Here is an 18411-nt window from a genome sequence, read left to right as displayed (position 1 = left end):
TATGCTCGCCAGCGTTGCTAACCTGCCCAGGTCAGCCCGTGGTCAGCCTCCTCATGACGCCTTGCGGTACACCGGCAGGTCAGCACGCCGGAAGGCTTATGACGTCCTTGGGTCTTTCTTGGCCAACGATCGACTGGCTGAGTATGAACTGATGAGACGTCATCGGGCGTAGGTAGAACAAAGTGTTGAGGATGATTGGCTACGAGAGAGGCTGACAGGGGCTTGGGGTTGCAGCATTCGTGTTCTATGCCAACGTGCTGCTCGAGGCTGAGCGCTGACCACTCGATACTGGTGGCATGGCGCGTGCCGTTTCTGCACCAAGAACGCGGCCGTCAAGAGGAAGTTGGGGGTGGAAAGGCGCGTTATGTTAGACAAGCTCTGTTGGTCCAGGTAACGTGACCGCGTTTGTGCTATGGCCGTGAATTGTGGATGTTCACATTTGGACGATGTGTGTTGCACGAGAGAAATCTACATGTGAAGCCCGTTTGCATTGCGGCGACATGCATGACATTCGAACATTCGAGATGGTAGCTAGGGTGTGAGGACGACATCTTGCGCATCTGAGGTTCCCCCCACATGACGCCCTTGGAAGCGAACGTGTGCGAGAACACTACCACAGGAATGTATGCGTCAGGAATCCTAGTCAAGATCCCCTCTTTCAGGAACAGAGCCACCCACCTTACACGGAACCCAGCAGCGAATACCACTGGGCTTCCCTTGCCTTGGGTCGTCCGACGGAGAAGCGCGAGGCCGTACAGACCAGAACTGAAACCGCGTCTCAATGGGATCCTGGCCAGTTGCGTTGTAGTAATCGTGACTTCTCGCGCGCCGGAAACATTTGAACACAATGCGCAATGAAGTCCTTATTAACAGAGCAAAAGGACTTGATACTGCTGAGGACTTTCCATCGAGAATCCGGGATGCTATAGTTTATACAGGGCCAAGAACATACACACATGAGCACGAATTCACTACAACGGCCATCACCGATCATGTAGGTGAATGTTTGCATCATGACTTCGGTGGGCAGAGCGACATGGATGAGAGTGGCCGAATTATATATGGACTGCAAGATGCGTAGGTAAACTTTGGCAGGTCTCCAGCCTAGAGTCTATCACGTCTTGCAATTTCAACGGAGAGGAGGCGCCCTGAAGAACAACGATGTTTCACGCGGTAGTCCTGTCCAGAGGTCTGGGATGGGATGGTCGTGAACAGCTGTAGAGCCTGACATCACGGACAGCGTCACGGACAGGTTCTAGTCAGGAGGCTCTCAACGCGCACATGCAGAGGGGAGCATCTTCAGGAGGTGAAGAAATCCGACAAGGGTATGGGACCTGTGCGATACTGTTGTTCGTGTGCCGAGACCAATGAACGGCGAATGGTACGACGCAGACTCCTTCGAGACTGTGACGCCAACGCTCGTCGGTGAATACCAGAGGCAAAACGTGTCCGATTGATAGACAGAAGGCGAAGGTAATGTGAGATGCTGTGGTGTGTCGAGCTGAAGTGGCGACCTGAGGAACAAAGGTGTGGGCGAAGGCGAGAGGCAGATCTGCTGGAAATGCTCGATCCGGTAGACATGCCGCTGCACATGTGGGCGTCTCTGGATGGTTGGGCGTGTCGACACTGGCACGCCTCTGCCATCCACCATGCCCCGCTCTCACCTTCTTTCGTCCTCCAACCTACGGATTCCCATATTGCCATCACCGGGTCCTTAAAGGCGAGACTTGGTACTATCGCACGACTATCCGGATGTCGGAACAGCATAGGGCTTCCGAGGCCATCTACCATCCCATCCCGCAAGCACCGGTAGCCTCGAATGTGGTTCCGACGGCCTCTCCGGACCTCGACTTGGACGAAGAGGTGGTACTAGCGGAAGTTCCTGCAGTGTTCAGTCACAACCTGGCTGATACAAGAATACGCTGGATTCACTTCCTGCTCGGTTGCGCAGTGCTTCTACCATGGAATGGTACGTGCATCCATCGACTAATGTGCGGGAACCTCTCAACGAAGCTCAATGCATACTCCAGCTCTCATCACCGCGACCCCATATTTTCAGTCGCGAGTCGCGGGCACATCGTTAAAGAGCGTCTTCTCATCATACCTTTCCACAACATTCACCGCAGCCAATTTCCTCTTCCTGGCCCATGCTACCGTGACTGCAAAGAAGGTTCGTGCCTCCATTTCTTTGTGATTGTACTATTCTCACAAGTGCGCAGGCATCAAACACACGTCGAGTGTTGTACTCCTTGACAGCCCTGGCAGCATTATGCTTCCTCCTTACGTTCAGCACGTATACACACCCAGCTCCAGGGGGCTTCTTCGCATTCGTCCTGCTCAACGCAATCGGTCAAGCAGCAGCAGGTTCTTACCTTCAAACGGCCGTGGTCGCCGTCGCGTCACTGTTTGGTCCCTCCGCTATGCAAGCCTTGATGTCTGGCCAGGCTGCCGTTGCCGTTGTGATTAGTGGCGTACAGGTCCTCAGCGCTCTTGCTTCCGTGGGCAGCTCCAAACCGGAAATGATCGTCGCTTCGTCGGAACCGGAGGAGCAGTCTGCATTCGTGTTCTTCGGTCTGTCTACCGTGTTCCTCCTTGTCTGCGTCGGAGTGTATACTTGGCTGGTTTCGTTGCCTGCGTACAAGGCGGTAACCTCGCAAAGGTCTGCACGTCGACCATCAACGGCGGAAGGGGCCTCGCTCCTCCACGAGGAAAACGGCATAGACACTGTGCACGAGCTCCGGAAGCCGGAGCAGAAGAACTATGCGGTACGTCTGGCGAAGACCAATGGTACATTCAACCTCGCGGTCGCGTACGTCTTCATTGTCACCTTAGTGCGTCACTCTCTGGCAAGCAATGTATGCCGGGTTCGTGTTGACTGATCTCTCGGACATACTAGGCTGTCTTTCCGCCCATCACGATCTCTGTTACGTCGACGAATCCGTCCGTACACCCGCTCGTGTTCAGCGCCATTCACTTCCTCATGTTCAACGTCGGCGACTTCACCGGCCGCACCCTGTGCTCTCTCCCCAGCCTGCACGTCTGGTCCGCGCGCCGCCTGTTGACGCTGTCCCTCCTCCGCACGCTCTTCATCCCGCTTTTCCTCATGTGCAACATCCAGTGGAGCTCCTCCCAGTCCTCGAGCGGGCCGATCATCGGCTCCGACGCGCTGTTCATGCTGCTTATGGTCGCCTTCGGGCTCACGAACGGCTACGTGTCGAGCATGTGCATGATGGCCGCGCCGTCGCTCGCGCACAACCCGCGCCTGCAGGGCCGAGCGGAGGACGTGGATGTGGCGGCGACCGTCGCAAGCTTCTGCTTGGTCGGTGGGCTCGCGGTGGGCAGTATACTGAGCTTCGCGGTCCGGGCGGCGGTTTGCGATTGCAATCCATTTACGGAGTAACAGGGTGGGGCTTTACAGACTTTACCTCCGGGACATTTGGTGAGAAACTGGGAGGGCTTCGCTGTATCATACCTATCCTTGTACTCGGCTCTGATCACATCTAGCTTCTTATGTATGGGAGAGGAAGCGTTGCTCCTATCGTCCTGGAGATAGTAGCTATTCCCTTTAATGTGAGCTTGGCTTGTAAGCTCGTCCTGATCGCATATTCAGTTCAACCCTTCCGAGATGTACCGAGTAGTGCGACGTGCGACGGTCGCTCAAGGATCCGTGTTCAAACGAAGCGTTGCGGAACTCTGCATTTCTATGTAAGCAGACCACAGCCTTACTCAGCGATCATCCGACCATCCAGGTGATACAGTGAACGTTCATGACGTAGCGATCCATTCCGTGGACTCAAACGTACAGCAGAAGATTCTGAACGAGATGAAGAACATGACAGAGTATGGGTGTAGCAGGACATGTGAGACCCAATATCGAGACAAAGCTCCGAACCGGAGGTCAGAGCGAGTCATGGGAGAGGCGTAGCCGGAGCACCGGGAAATCGAGGAGCCAGCTCCTTGGCCTGTGCGGCTTGCCTGCGTCTGCGATGCTCTGCCAGACGCAGCGCGAAGATGTCGCGATGCAATGTGTATCGTTGGTGCGTCGGCGTGGTGTGCGGAGGGCTCGCACTCGAGGAAGGAGGGGACTTCGTCCCAGGCGTGCTGCTCTTCTCGCCCTTACTCTCGTCCTTCTCGCCCTCCTTGTTGTCCTTTCCCTTTTCTTCGTCTTTCTCCTTTTCCTTAGCCTTCTCGGCCTTCTTCTTCTGGCGCTCCTCGTACTCCGCCTTTACTTTCGCGATTTCCTCCGGGCTTAGGCCCATCTTCTTCGCGCCACCCGCACCCACGCCGTCATTGGTGATGCCCACCTGACTCGCGAAGCCCGGATCTGAGAGGTGGGCATCGCAGGTATACAAGAAGTCCACGGTGTTGATCGTGGCCAGCACGGTCGTAGTGGGCTTATTGCAGATGTAGCATGGCTTGGCGGTGCCCACAGCCTGCAGAACGCCAGTTGGAGACACGTACGAGACCGTGCACGACCGATAACTCACGCGTTTGTAGTACAAGTTCGTGAAGGCGGATGCCATAGCGGGATGTATATGGATACGGATGGAGTAGAACAGAGATACGCCCGAGAACAGAGGAGGCACGGGAAGCAGCAGATGACCAACGCTTGTCCCACAGCGGCGGCCACCGCGTCGCCCAAAGCTTCCGCCTCCCCCCGTAAGTCCCGCGGACCACTTCGCGCACGTTCCGGAGCCCTTCCCACCCACCGACCCGTCCCATGGGCAATGGCACAATTCCCTGGGCCATCCCGGGCTTGATTGAGTGAGATTTGGATCGATCAAGCGATAGTCCGGAGCCCCGGGAGCGCCGCGAGTATATATCTACATCCTCCCGATGACGACGATTCGTTCTTCTCCAGAACCCGCACGCCGCTCTCTTCCTCTTCCTTACCACCATGTCTGAGACCGCTGGAAAGCCCATTACGTGCAAGGCCGCCGTCTGCTGGGCCGCAGGCGAGGAGCTCAAAATCGAAGACGTCGAGGTCGCGCCCCCGCGCGCGCACGAGGTCCGCATCCACATCCTCTGGACCGGTGAGTGTTCCATGCGTGCCGTCACCCCTAGGAGCTTCGGTGTATTTAAACGTCAATCGCGCCTAGGTATCTGCCACACTGACGAGTACACTCGCAGCGGCAAGGACCCTGAGGTGAGGATCTGCGCATAGTATAGTCAGGTTGGATAGCCGAGATGAACGCCTTCGATAGGGTCTCTTCCCCGTCATTCTCGGACACGAGGGCGGTGGCATTGTGAGTTACGTCACTCCATTAGGCGCAATGTGATCCCTGAAGCTGGCTGTGTTAGGTTGAGTCTGTTGGCGAAGGTGTGACCAGCGTGTCTGTGGTACGTATGCTATCTTCCCGGTCCCACCAGTCGGGTTGGTTAACCGGAAGTAGGGCGACCATGTCATTCCCCTCTACACTGCTGGTAGTCCCAGTCTTCCTTAAAGCCCAGCGAACGTCGATCTCATGAGTACTTAGAGTGTCGCGAGTGCAAGTTCTGCAAGAGCGGCAAGACCAACCTTTGTGGCTCCGTTCGCGCAACTCAAGGACAGGGCCTGATGCCTGACAAGAGCGTTCGCTTCACAGTCAGGGGCCAACCCATTCACCACTTCGTAAGCAGTACATGCACATTGATGCCGTGCTCGTACTCACCGGCAATGCAGATGGGCACTTCGACCTTCTCGCAGTACACGGTCGTGGCGGATGTCTCGGTAGTGGCCGTCAATCCCAAGGCTCCGCTCGACCGTGTCTGCCTGCTTGGTTGCGGTATCACGACTGCATGGGGCGCTGTAGTCAAGCAGCCCGGCATCAGTACGCAGCTTTCTTTCAGGTGCTATCTGTGAAATGCTCACTATAGGACCTCACTCTCAGAGGGTTCCACCGTCGCGGTCTTCGGTGTTGGTGCTATCGGTCTTGGCTTGATTGCGACTTCTGCCCTCGTCGGCGCATCCCGCATCATCGCAGTCGACACGAACCCGAAGAAGGAGTCGTGGGCATGCAAGTTCGGTGCGACTGAATTCGTCAATCCCGCTGACCTGCCGGAAGGCAAGCGCATCCAGGACTACTTGATCGAGATCACCGATGGAGGTCTCGACTACACCTTCGATGCCACTGGTAATGTGCGTATATGATGGCTTAGACCTGTGATTAGGAATCTCACCAATGGGGACACCAGGTTCACGTGATGCGCGCCGCTCTCGAGGCATGTCACAAGGGTTGGGGTGTCAGCACAATTATCGGCGTCGCGGCTGCTGGCCAGGAGATCTCTACTCGACCGTAAGGAACACAGCAGTGAGTCGGGATTCAGTCTCTGACAGTCTCTCTAGGTTCCAGCTCGTTACTGGCCGTACCTGGCGCGGCTCTGCTTTTGGTGGTGTTAAGGGACGTACCGAGCTTCCTGGTCTCGTTGAGGGTATGTCGCTGAAATATCGAGGAATGCTGCCCGGCTTACACTGCGGATTCTCAGACTACCTTCAAGGCAAGGTTAAGGTCGACGAGTACGTCACCCACCGTCGCACTCTCCCAGAAATCAATGCAGGCTTCCACGACATGCACGTGAGTCCTAATTCATATGCTCCTCCAAGTACGCGTATTTGACGTCCAATTTCCAGAGCGGCGATTGCATCCGTTGCGTGGTTGATATGCAATAGATGGCTAAGGACAATGTGTACATGTTCAGGTGTCGGCGCATAAGAGAACGAAGTCCAAGTAGGTATACCGTGTATCATGGAGGAAATCAAGAACCACTCGAAGTGTATTTCTATCGTGTTCCCGCTGTGCAATCGGCATTGTCCAGGTTCTTCATCTATGGCGAGTCATATACTCTATCGGCAGGAAAGCAGACGATCGTCGTAGCAACATCCTCAATGGGATCAGTAGCGTCTGCGGCAGTGCGCATACCGTGATTTCTACTAGGTCGATAAAATCCCTCATAATGGCAGCCGGTCAAGGAGGAAACAAAATAGGAAGCCTACGCGATCCAGTCTCTCTACGCTCGTACCATGGTCCAGAGGTGACGGGAGACAGGAGAGTAGCTTGACATCGAGCGCTGGACGCACCCAGTCTACACAGACATGCAAATTCAGATCAATCACCTAATACAGGACTCGAACATTAACGGCGCGTTCCTTGACCCTGGATGTTGCTCAAGCTCAAGGAATCGCTCCGCACTCGTGTGCACCGAGCGGGACGAGGGCTGACTCCGATTATCATGGCATATCTCTAGTGTGAGGATGTCATGAATCTCTAGAGAAGGGGCAGTGGTAGGGCGGAACGTCTATTGAAACGTCGTGGACCACAGTGTGCGAGGGCATAGCAATGCGTACGAGAAAAACGGGCGGGGATTTCGGGAGGTGCAGTCACCATGATAGCATGTGTGGCTGAGACCGGCCTCCATATCAAGTGGTGCGTCTGACATATATCGAGATTCTGATGCCCTTACATATACTCCAGGAACCTACAAACTCATATATTCCAATTAGATACATTGTGCCTAGTCCGTATAGATACGCACGTTAGCAATGCCAATCAATCTGGCGTCATTGCGCACCCGCATGAATGAAGCCGCAGGTATGGCGCGAATTCTCCAGATGGATATTGTCTGGCCAAGGGAGCAGAGCTGTTCAGATCGCGCATGATCATGTCAGTCACATATGTGTCATTGAGAGCCATTCAGCTCACCGCGCTGCAACTTTTTCCGAAGGCGAACAGATCGAGTCTCCCATAATCCTCTGTAGGATTTCAAGAACGCCGGGCTCATGGTCTTGGTCCGGACACGAAAAATCTCCCCTTGACGGTACTTGCTGGCATTGGGGATGTCAATGAATATCTCTGCTCCCGTCCGCGTCGCCCACAGGGCTCCCGTGTCGAGTAGGGCATCGGGATCGCGAAGTTTAGGACGATACGTGTCAACGTCTTCCCATGCTGGATCTCCGTCATCCAGGATTATAGCACCATCGTCTTCTCGCCTGCACACAGAACGATGTATGAACCAGTGCTACTAGGTTTGATCTCGGTCAATGCATGGGCTCAAGAAGGCTATCGTGACGCCCACCTTCTCCTGACATTCTGCGCTACAGTAGTGGGGCTTCTGTTCCGGGGGACAGCGACCGCCACACCTTCGCAGCGCTCCTTTATTCATGGCGTTGATCCCACAACCGTCTGCGGCACAACGATATTGGTTCGGGGCTTTCGCGACTTTCGCAAGGCGCCTTTGCTCACGCGCGTATTGATTTTGCAAGTGAACATCGTACGCCTTCCAGAAGTCCTGTGCGTCACGGGACTCCTCGTTCATACGGCGTGCGTCTAGCTTTCTGTGGCGTATATGCACACTAGAGAGCCAACTGGCAAACCGCAAGAAAATCGGGGGCAAAAAGTCAGCCCGCGCGAGGTGGTCTCCACAGGACAAACACTGCTTGATGATGACGCAAGAACTGACGAGCTCAAAGGACTGAGGATGAGGAGACCAGAGATATTGCCGGAACGAGATCCATGTCAGTGCCGCCAATGCACGGCACTGGAGCACGGGGTTGGTGCTGTAGATGTGGGTGGTCTGGCCGTTCCGCTCACGAATGCCGGCCAGGGCTCGGAGGTACTGGATAATATCCATGGCGCCTACGGGGCAGTCCATGTCGTTTGGTAGCGCCTCAGCAAGGCTCCTGTGCGCAGTTCAGGAGGTTGTGAGCACCCGCTACAGGAAGATGCGACTCCCCCATATTCAGACGCGCGAGGGCTCACCTTAAGCATAGCTCGAAAACCAACGGCCCCAGCTTCAAGTCCAGACCACGTTTCAACTTCTGCGGCGTAATGCTCTGGAAGGCCTTCTCGGCATTATCGTAAAGCACGCGATAGGACGGCTGGCGACGATGATCGTAGCATATTTCTTGTGTTAGAAGAATGTAGACTTCAATTCTTGCATCTTTTGCACTTAATTTCGTTTGACGAGGTGAGTGGTCAAAGGAAACGTCGTGAATGACGGTCGGGAGCATGATGGTGGTGATCAGAGAGGTGGTGAGCGGTAGGCGAGGGAAAGAGGTCGCGGTAACATGTCGGTCACGTGTCACGCGACGCGTCCAAGTCGCAGGTTCCTTTTTCGCTCTGGAGACTTTGTCCAACGTAGACCCTCACAACACCACACTCTGGAAAGATAAGAGCGGGAACACTGTAGTCGAGCCTTAACCTCTAGATGCAACTTCGCGTCGCTACGGACTGCCCGACCGCGGTGCGCACTGATGAGCCTACGCATACCGCACAAAGGGACAGTTCATTTCATTTCGGCACAAGATATTACATGAGCATAACAAACCAAACTACACCCCACGCTCTATCAAGTGTCGCGGGGCTGGGTGCCCCGCGATCGCTCTCCACAATCCACGGAGCGCAGCAGACACCTCCTTCCTCCGCACCCCGCTCTTGTGCCAGCCAACCTTGAACAATGCAAGGATGCACAGGACAAAGGAGATGTCGAGGAACAATCTCCGAATCACAACGAACGTAGGCGAGCGGTTCTCGCTGTTCGCGAGGAACGCCATGAGTTGCCTGAACAGCCTGAAGGCGCGCGCCGTGGGGCGCAGGACGAGCGACCACATCCCCATATCGTCGATGTCCCAACGTACGACGTCCCCTCCATGTCCAAACGGGCTTCCACGCCCTGCAGCGTGCCCAGGAGAGCGCACGCCCGATGTGGTGAGAGACAACGATGAGTGATGTAATAGCCCTTCCAGAGTCTCTAGCCGCTCGGTAATCGCGGCGAGATGCGCCTGCACGCTTTCAACCGCGCGCTCGAGCATGGGAACGGAACCCGGCCGCTGCTGGCCGCCTGCTTGAAGCGCGTATTGACGGAAAGGAGTCTGCGATTGTGGATGAAAACCTGCACGGGAGGGATAGCCATGTGCGGGACCGATCAACTCTCTTGATGGCGGCCGGCCTTGTTCGGGATACGACACGGATGTGGTGGGATATACAGAAGAGGGTACCGAGGCCGCAGACTCAGCAAAAGCGGACTGAGTCTGGAAGCCTGGGTGCGGTTGGGTCGTTGGGACGTTCACGGGCGGTGGTGAACGGACGAGCATAGTGCTGGCCATAGGTGTCCGATAGGGTCGTGATGAGAGAGATGACTGAGGACGATTGAGCTGGCTAGCAGGTCCGTGCGGAGTGGGGATAGTTGCGGGAACGGTGTCGATCGCCTCGTCATCCTCGTCTGATGTCTCATCTTCTGTCTCGGATTCCAGCGGTTGGCCCAATTCCGCAGGCTGAACCGGGATGCCGTGCGCATGAGACTGGAGGTATTCAGCGGGGCGTTGCGAGGATGATGGAAGTGGTCCTGCCGCTGAGGATCCCGAAGAGCTGGACCCGGAAGAGCGAGCGGATACCCCTATAAACACGTGTTTGGGACATAAGTAGCTTCTTGGACACACATACTGACTTACCGCTCATGACGAGGTTGGCGGGATCGCCGGCGTAGGACTCCAATTCCCGCACTAAGTCCCTCGCCACCGTTTTGTCCGAGTATTTCCTGAGTACCTGCAGCGCGGCGCGATGGGACGCGGCTTGCAATGACGTTTATGGATGCACATACCTTTAACAAAGCATCGACATACAGCCATTTGGCTTCGTAGGGGTCGAGATCCTTATGCTTCGCCCAAGCATCCCTAGTGGCTGTTAGCATGTGATTATGTTGGTACAGAGCAAGACTGCCTCTGTGCGCACCATTTGGCCCTCCCTAGCATATCCCAGACCGCTGGACGGTTACCTTGAACATTCCCAACAGTAGCTGTGCGACACGGAGCGGATAGGTTAGTAAGAAACACGAGTTCTGCAGGAAGGAGAGGCTGCTGAGGCGAATACCTTGCTTGTATAAGCTTCAAGTTGCGTCAGACTTTAACCATACAGTAACTGAAGGACCGAACGAACCTGTACATGTCGAGCTTCTCCTCATAACCAGTCTGGATAGGACCTGTCTTGGGCAAACTCTGGACTATCTCGACTGCCCGGTCAAATTGTGCGTCAATGAGCTGGCGGGAGTCGACGTCCATGGTGGCGGCGGGCATGAACAGTGATCGTGCAGGAATACAGCCCTCTTCAATCGCGGCCAAGCACTGAAACACGAGGGACGACCCAGAGATGCCGGACGGCCGGAGGATGTATGTAAAGCAATGACGGCGGGAGGGGACAAGCCACCACGGATCGGTTGCCGCATTCGGCGGCGTTTCTCACGTGTCAGACGACGTGCGCCGAGTGCGAAATCAATCGGTCTACCGCAAAGCTTCCGCTCAATCCCTCAGGAATATCCATGCAGGAGCAAGTACTTCGATGGCGATAGCGAGAGGGTGATTCACAATGAGCTGTCAACATCAGGAGACAAGAGACGACCCTCCTTCACAGATCGGCATATCGAGACGCGACCACTACGAGCAGACGGTGCATACAAGAAGTTGTGCCAGGGAGTCAATTATAAGAAGCATACAAAAAGAGGGCAGATACATGGCGACAAGCGAGGTCATGACTTCCGGGGCGAGGGCGATGTTCTGGGAAGAGGTTGGAAACTAGGACCAGGGTCCGACTTGCCGACCATCCATTTATACTTCAGTCCTCCACGAATCTCCGTGTCGCGTGCGTTGATACGCTTGCCTATGGGCGGGGAGAAGGAGAGTCAGTAATCTGGGTTTCCAGTGCAGACAAATTATAGCTTACCTTTCCACACCAAATGACCCCATGCTTTCCCGTGCTTTCCTTCGCACTTCAGGCTCGTTCGCGTGATTTCCCAGTAGCTTCCCGCAATGCCCTTAGCACTCCACCGCGTCTGGTGCACCTTTTGACCAACGCCATCTTTGGGGAACCTTGCAAGGACTTCGTAGAGGTTTCCGGGACGAGGTGACAGCGAAGGCGGTAGTTGTGAGGGTAACGGAAGGAGTTTGCGTAGTGCAACCTGCACTGGGGTCGCCATGGGCGCAGTCAAGCGCAAAAGGCGGAACGCTCGAGGCTTTTGGGTAGGGTCAAGGGAAAGGAACACGGGGAGCGAGACGCTGTCTGGTGGAGCAAGGGCTTCGGTGGTGGTGGACGCGGACAGACTGGCGTTTCCCGATTGGGAAAATTAGCATCCTTTCACCCGAACTCCCATGCTCAGGCTGTCGCGATGATCTCTCTCTCTCGGCACTTTATATCGTCGCTGGCCTCTAGGCAGTTTGTGACGCGGTCAAAGTCTACTCTAGTAGAGGTCGACTCAGTTGGGATTCCATTGAAGCCGACATGGTCTGTTAACGAACTTTTATCATCTTACCCGCGCCCGGCCGTCTCCCCATCTGAGCTGAAGCGGCTCCACGAACTGTCCGCACTCATTCCTCCTGCCGACGGCACGTCAGAACATACGAAGCTGGCGCAGGAGATGGAGGAGCTAGTTAAGCTGGTCGAAGCGGTCAAGCTCGTGGACGTTGGCGAGGTCGTCGAGGAAGGCGCCGTACCAGACGGGAGGATTTGGGCTTCCGGGCAAGGCGTTAGCCTGGACGCCGAGGCGTTCGCTGCTTCGGAGGACGCAGATGCTGTTAGTGGACGTGCTTTACTTGCGCACGCGTCACGGACCATGGAGGGCCTGTATGTTGTCGAAACAGACAAGCCTCGGGGTTGAAGGCGCACGCGTCGGTAAGTCTACGCTGCGGTCTCCTGCTTTGAGTGTTGATGAACCTGTCGTGTGACAGATTTCTGTGCCGCATCGTGCCACGAGGCTTCCGGAACGAGCTCATTTACAGGAGGCCACTTCGCACCAAGTATGCGCACCCGCTGGGATGGGCTCATGCGTAATTATTGGCAGGTAGAATCCAACAAAAAGGCGACCTCCGCTTGCTAACCATGTATTCCGTGCTCATAGCTGCTATCCAGCTGCTTGGAGGATGCTACTTTTGAGTGGAGGCGGCATGCAACAATGTATTGGCCGGTCGTACTTATCCCTGTTCACTCGTTATATCTTCCTCTCAGATATCGGCTGGGTAACATCATTAGGCCTCTGGTGAGTCGTATGAGGATCTTTCATGATCACAGTAGCTCATAACAATCTCTCCGATGCAGATCAATGTCTTCAAGTATAACTCGCATACTCTACCAGCGACCCTTGGGGCTCGCTCTGATACTCTCCCTCAAGCTCCCCACCGATAGCGTTGGGAATGCGTTGACCTTATTTTCACGACCTCTAAGCTGACGCAACCCAGTCGATCCACGTCAGTACAGTACTTACTGACATGGGGTGTACATGGTTCACTGCTGTCCGTATGACCCAGATTGTTCCTGACTCTGGGCACATCGCCCACATGCCTGGCCAGTTACTTTCTCCGCTGTCATGCGAAGACCAGCAGTGGGTGCTTTAGCAGCGTTGACGTTCTTGAGGTCATTCTTGGTTGGATGATAAGGCCCACGAGACCAGTGGCAAAAAGGTTCGAGAAGAGTAACGGCCTTCAAATCACACCGCGATCAACCTATGGTTGAGGACGGGTAATGTTTGAAGGTGCGCCTTCCCGCTATTCACTCATCGTTGCTTAGCGCTGAGAAATGACGCGGGGGCGATCAACCGCCGGCATTTTCGCTCTTGGCATCATGGACTGGCAACCCCATCTGCCGCCTTCCTCGATGCCGAGCTCAAGATAAACTATTCACTCCGGCTGTATCGAAGTCTTTCCGCCCTGGGCGGTATGTTCTTGACTGTGGTCCACATGGTGAACTTGCCTTTGAACGCTGAGATCCCCATCGTGTGGTTCGCTCCTGCTCGAATATTGCCTCTCTTGTCCTTCACAGCCGTCGTCGACCCACCTGCTGCGTGTTATCAGTTCCACCTGGGTTGCGTCGTTGCATGCGTCGTTGCCGTGATAACTCCAATGATACGTGGCGAGAGCGGTGCTGTGCTCTCGGAAACCGTCGCGGAGGCTTGAGCATCGTCGAGGTATAAAACAATAGTACATTGAACGGTGCTCTTCCAACGACACCGTCCTCTCAAGGTTCGTCAGCGCCAGCTTCAGAGCCCGCACACTCTCGGTCACCATGTTCAAGTCCGTTGTTCTCGCTCTCTTCGTCTCTGTGTCGGCCGTCATCGCCACACCCGCAGCGTTGAGTGGTGGGGCCATCACTGAGAGGAAGTGCGGGACCACCATCTCTGATGAGAAGCTGGCTGCCAACGAGGCGCACTACCTCGCGAACTTCGTCCCCAAGTCCGCATCCAAAGTGACCGCCGAGGCCGCTGCTGCTCCGACGGTAAAAGTCTACTGGCATGTCATCAGCAAGGACTCCACCGCCTCCGGCGGCAACATTCCGTGAGTCTCTTCTCTGTCCGCAGACCGTTCGCACGAGTGCTCACGAGGGCGGTGACAGTGCTTCACAGATTAGTGACCAGATCGACGTCCTCAACGAGGATTACTCGTCCCTGGGCCTGACCTTCAAGCTTGCGAACACGACTCGTACCGTCAACTCAGAGTGGTTCAACGAGGTTGGCCCCGACTCGTCGCTCCAGACGACTATGAAAAAGCAGCTCCGCCAGGGCGGCAAGGCAGACCTCAATGTCTACACTGTCGGCTTCGTCTCTGGCTCCGGGGAGGGCCTACTTGGCTACTCGACCTTCCCCTCGGACTACAGCGGGAACCCCAAGGATGACGGCGTCGTCATCCTCTTCTCTTCCCTTCCTGGAGGCAGCACCACCAATTACAACGAGGGCAAGGTGCGCGACATCCAGCTATCTCCTCTGCCGAAGGACCGAGATGACTGACAAGATATGCTTGCGTACAGACTCTAACTCATGAGGCAGGTCACTGGGTTGGTCTCTACCACACCTTCCAGGGTGGCTGCAGCGGCTCCGGCGACCATGTCTCTGACACCCCCGCTGAGGCTTCCGCCGCTTCTGGGTGCCCTACCAACCGTGATACTTGTTCGTCTGCCGGCGTCGACCCGATCCACAACTACATGGACTACTCCTACGACAGGTACGCGTCTATGGAATGAGTTTGTACTTACCGGGAAGCTGACGACTGCCTTGTGAAAGCTGCATGACGGAATTCACTCCTGGTCAGGCTACCCGTGCTTCTGGCCAGCTCCGCACGTACCGCGGTATCTCGGTCTGAGCGATGATGGACTTAGCAGTAACATGGCTCGTACATATGTGATATGATGACTTGCACGGTCTATAACGCACATGTACTACTTTGCTGTCGAATTCCTATCGAGTGCACATTATTGAGACCTTGATGCAGATTCGAAACTGACGTCGTTTGCTTGCCATACGCGCATGTCCTCGTCTCTCAAGCAGTAAGGGTCTTTGTTATATGATAGTTGGGTTTGTCGTCGATAGACACACGGGATTCTACGTGTCGTCATTAACACATCGGATCGACCGTGAGGTCGATCCGACGGGCAATCAACGACACCCGCTTGCTGCACTCCCAGAAGAGCACTGTATCTACCAGAACTCCGACTGGTGCCATGTTTGAGATGCCACACCCGACAACCAAAGGTGGCTCAACCGCCTATTCGGCGGTTATAGTAGACAAATACATTCAAATATGGACCGCCACGTAGGTCACACGCTTTCTCTCCTAAGTCGGCGCTAGGATATTTGGACTGGGCCCCATCGACGGCCAGGGACTGTCTCATGGGTTCTCTCCGTCGCGAGGGTGCTATCGCGGGTATTCGAGCTGAGCGCCCAATCCAAATACCCACTATGTATTCCTTCCGCCCGCCGGTCCACGCAGTAATTCTTAGGCACTGTACCGACGTTGCGTGTGACGTGAGGAGTCGGACATAACTGCAATGGTATAGGTAGGCGATGTATGACCTCTGAAATCGCGAGATTCTTTGCTAAGTCCTCTTCTCCATACGATCGCAACCCTGGTTACGAAAACACTTATAAGGAGCCCCAGTCCCAGCCCATCTACCGAACAAACATTACAAGCCTTTCACCCCAACGTACAACATCATCAACCCACATTTTCGCGATGTCCAACACTTTCCACCTCGGCGACTCCATCATAGGCGCATCAATCTCTCGCAGGGAGGGCTCCAGCAGATTCTTCTCTGCTATGTCGCGCACTTGCTCCGCCGCACGGGTCGACTTGTCCTCCTTCGGTACTTTGTCCTCCGAAGAGGAATACTTCAGCGTTGACTCCGGCGGGGAGGTCGACTCGAATCTCAGCGACTCCGTTATGGGAGACGGAGAGAGCAATGCTGCTCACGCTTGCGATTCCCTACGGTTGCAGAGGCAAGTCCCGCTCAATCAGACGTGCCAACCACAAACTGACCCCGTTTCCAGCCATGAAACCGGCATGCTCCGCGACCGCGGTTCCGCACACTACAAGCCGTCATGGGCGTCGAGCACGTCCTCGACAAGTGAGGAGGAGGTCGAGAAAGGCTACGAGGCCGACTCCGACGCGGCTGTGAACTCCAATCATGATCTGGGCCAAACCAACGGCAAACCTCGCCACCTCCGTCGCCGCTCCCGCATGCACTTCCTCGTCCAGCGCGTGGAACCTGCCGAAGAGCTTGCCCACCGACAGGCTACCACCGACATCCCCACTGTGCCTTTGGCTCTCTGGGCTTCCAAGTCGCCTAAGGGGACATCGGCGGGTCCGTCCAACGCCGGCTCCTCGGCCTCAGAGTCCAGCCCAGAGGGCACAGACTGCCTCGTCGAGCACGTCCAATCCATCGTCTCTACCGTCGACGTTCCCCCGCCGCTTTCCCCTGCCAGGGCCAGCTCCGGGCTCGCGCCTTCCTCTTCCCCCGACTCGGGCACATTCGAGGAGATCGACCTGAACGGCGACGTCTGCCCTCCGTCCGCGGTCCTCAGTCAGCCGAGCCCCGGCCGTGACATTCTTCCGGGGCAAGCATCGGTGTCTGCGGAGCCCGCTCCCATCTCGCCTATTACCCCAGTCGCGCTGCGTCCGTTGGTTGTGGGTGCACCTAGGCCTCGACTCACGCGCATGCCCGCGTTCCCTTCTCCCATCCCTGTCGCGCTGCGGTCGTCGGTTGTGGGTCCGCCTAGGCCTCGCCTCACGCGCATGCCCGCGTTTCCTCCCATCCTGCTTGTTACCCCGGTCACGCGGCAGCCGTTGGCTATCAGTGCGCCCAGGCCCAGGCTCACGCGCATGCCCAAATTCCCCGCTACTGTCCAGCTTGTAGCGATGAAGCCGGGCATGGTTGTTTGAGGACTCAGGACTGGGATAGCGCTTTTGTACGGCAACAGATGGGACATCATTTATGGACAATTTCCGTTGCGATCTGTTCTTCTCGCTTTAGTTTAGGCTCCGAAGCAGTGTGTCAGAATCAATACACGTGAATCCAGACTCGAAAACACATTCGAACATCGGGTCGAGGATCATTGTGGTTTCGACTGCTCGACGGGACATCTTGCGTGAGGCTAATACCCTTCAGGAAGGACGCCTAAGACTGAGAGCGCGTTTGCACGTATAAACTCCGAAAGCGCTTTGCTTATTCTCGGCCGGCATTCATCGATTGCGCAGTACATTGCGTCGAGGCTAGATGGTATGGTACAAGAAAGCAGCGACAAGATAGCAGGGATACAGCAGACGCTGCTTTTCACAATGCGGTATGGCCGCCGGTGGACCCGAAGCCCCCTGCTCCTCGGAGGGTCTCGTCGAGATCCTATTATGCTGAAGTCAATCATCGAGGTACAGCTACGAGGGCGAATAAGGCTGCTTACCTGGACCTCCACGACGTCTGGCGTCACGATGCGTTCTAGTATGAGCTGCGCGATGCGGTCGCCCTCATTCACTGCAGAGTGCGACATAAGTAGAGATCGCGAGGGGCACATAGACTCCCTGGCTGACCTGTGAAGTCTTGGTCGGAGAGGTTGAAGAGCAGGACGAACACGACGCCCCGGTAGTCCGCGTCGATGACGCCCGCCCCGGTGTCGATCATGAATTTTGATGCTGCATGGGAACCCGTTGAGTTGCTGGCTTGATATGTAGGGAGCTGCAGAACGTACCGAGGCCGCTTCGGGGAGCGACGCGTCCATAGGTGCCTGCGGGCACGGCGACGGAGATCTGAGTGTCGACAAGTGCCTTTCCTCGGGCAGGGATCACCGTCGTCTCAGCACTGTGTGCAGTTCAGCCCCGCGTCTTGCAAACCTAGACTCGCGTGGAACACGCACCTATACAAGTCGTAGCCTGCCGCGAGTGGGGACCCGCGGGTGGGCAGCCGTGCCTTGTCGGAGTGGCGCTTGATGAGGAGGCCGGCGACGGGGGCGAGGTCGGACTTGTTTTCTTCCGGACTGGGCGTCATCTTGCGTTTCTTTTGTTGCGGGACGTCGAGGTCGGACATGTAAGACAGAGAGGGAAGCGTTTGTAGGGCGAGAGGGGAGACACGTAGCGGACGCAGAGGAAGACGCGCGGACGCAGAGGAAGACGCGCGGGCAGCACCCAAAGACGCG

At 56.0% G+C, this 18411-nt stretch overlaps 8 protein-coding genes across 8 annotated transcripts; 5 read left to right on the top strand and 3 right to left on the bottom strand.

Annotated features, from left to right (window-relative positions):
• The first annotated feature begins 1697 nt into the window (after nt 1-1697).
• Nucleotides 1698-3613, top strand: DICSQDRAFT_83545 (uncharacterized protein). Its single transcript, XM_007364146.1, has 4 exons — nt 1698-1969; nt 2031-2170; nt 2220-2831; nt 2897-3613. Exons 1-4 carry the CDS (start codon nt 1753-1755, stop codon nt 3398-3400), a joined length of 1473 nt encoding a protein of 490 aa, XP_007364208.1. The 5' UTR covers nt 1698-1752; the 3' UTR covers nt 3401-3613.
• Nucleotides 3614-3750: 137 nt separating this feature from the next.
• On the top strand, nt 3751-6837 carry DICSQDRAFT_135122 (class III ADH enzyme). Its single transcript, XM_007364145.1, has 12 exons — nt 3751-5033; nt 5100-5146; nt 5205-5246; nt 5302-5340; nt 5394-5424; nt 5478-5611; nt 5663-5810; nt 5871-6118; nt 6175-6275; nt 6326-6411; nt 6466-6554; nt 6611-6837. Exons 1-12 carry the CDS (start codon nt 4898-4900, stop codon nt 6647-6649), a joined length of 1140 nt encoding a protein of 379 aa, XP_007364207.1. The 5' UTR covers nt 3751-4897; the 3' UTR covers nt 6650-6837.
• A 2357-nt stretch (nt 6838-9194) lies between these two features.
• Nucleotides 9195-11162, bottom strand: DICSQDRAFT_135118 (ACBP-domain-containing protein). The gene is made up of 6 exons (XM_007364144.1): nt 10911-11162; nt 10845-10858; nt 10707-10770; nt 10576-10648; nt 10427-10520; nt 9195-10371 (listed from the first exon to the last, which is right to left on the bottom strand). Exons 1-6 carry the CDS (start codon nt 11030-11032, stop codon nt 9308-9310), a joined length of 1431 nt encoding a protein of 476 aa, XP_007364206.1. The 5' UTR covers nt 11033-11162; the 3' UTR covers nt 9195-9307.
• A 280-nt stretch (nt 11163-11442) lies between these two features.
• Nucleotides 11443-12038, bottom strand: DICSQDRAFT_83538 (uncharacterized protein). Its single transcript, XM_007364143.1, has 2 exons — nt 11691-12038; nt 11443-11627 (listed from the first exon to the last, which is right to left on the bottom strand). The coding sequence occupies exons 1-2, from the start codon at nt 11941-11943 to the stop codon at nt 11497-11499; spliced, it is 384 nt and encodes a 127-aa protein (XP_007364205.1). The 5' UTR covers nt 11944-12038; the 3' UTR covers nt 11443-11496.
• Nucleotides 12039-12112: 74 nt separating this feature from the next.
• DICSQDRAFT_103158 (uncharacterized protein) lies at nt 12113-13124 on the top strand. The gene is made up of 4 exons (XM_007364142.1): nt 12113-12635; nt 12692-12800; nt 12862-12999; nt 13059-13124. Exon 1 carries the CDS (start codon nt 12133-12135, stop codon nt 12619-12621), a length of 489 nt encoding a protein of 162 aa, XP_007364204.1. The 5' UTR covers nt 12113-12132; the 3' UTR covers nt 12622-12635; nt 12692-12800; nt 12862-12999; nt 13059-13124.
• A 637-nt stretch (nt 13125-13761) lies between these two features.
• Nucleotides 13762-15189, top strand: DICSQDRAFT_135116 (metalloprotease). The gene is made up of 4 exons (XM_007364141.1): nt 13762-14290; nt 14349-14691; nt 14760-14953; nt 15013-15189. Exons 1-4 carry the CDS (start codon nt 14022-14024, stop codon nt 15089-15091), a joined length of 885 nt encoding a protein of 294 aa, XP_007364203.1. The 5' UTR covers nt 13762-14021; the 3' UTR covers nt 15092-15189.
• A 772-nt stretch (nt 15190-15961) lies between these two features.
• Nucleotides 15962-17167, top strand: DICSQDRAFT_126018 (uncharacterized protein; the record flags this gene model as incomplete). Its single annotated transcript, XM_007364140.1, has 1 exon — nt 15962-17167. The coding sequence occupies one exon, from the start codon at nt 15962-15964 to the stop codon at nt 17165-17167; it is 1206 nt and encodes a 401-aa protein (XP_007364202.1).
• Nucleotides 17168-17558: 391 nt separating this feature from the next.
• Nucleotides 17559-18302, bottom strand: DICSQDRAFT_57299 (dUTP pyrophosphatase; the record flags this gene model as incomplete). Its single annotated transcript, XM_007364139.1, has 5 exons — nt 17559-17624; nt 17683-17753; nt 17810-17911; nt 17968-18077; nt 18133-18302. 5 exons carry the CDS (start codon nt 18300-18302, stop codon nt 17559-17561), a joined length of 519 nt encoding a protein of 172 aa, XP_007364201.1.
• Between the last annotated feature and the right edge of the window lie 109 nt (nt 18303-18411).

Source organism: Dichomitus squalens (genome assembly GCF_000275845.1).
Source record: "Dichomitus squalens LYAD-421 SS1 unplaced genomic scaffold DICSQscaffold_8, whole genome shotgun sequence".
Classification (NCBI taxonomy): Eukaryota; Fungi; Basidiomycota; class Agaricomycetes; order Polyporales; family Polyporaceae; genus Dichomitus; species Dichomitus squalens.
This window is presented reverse-complemented; position numbering and strand designations above follow the sequence as displayed.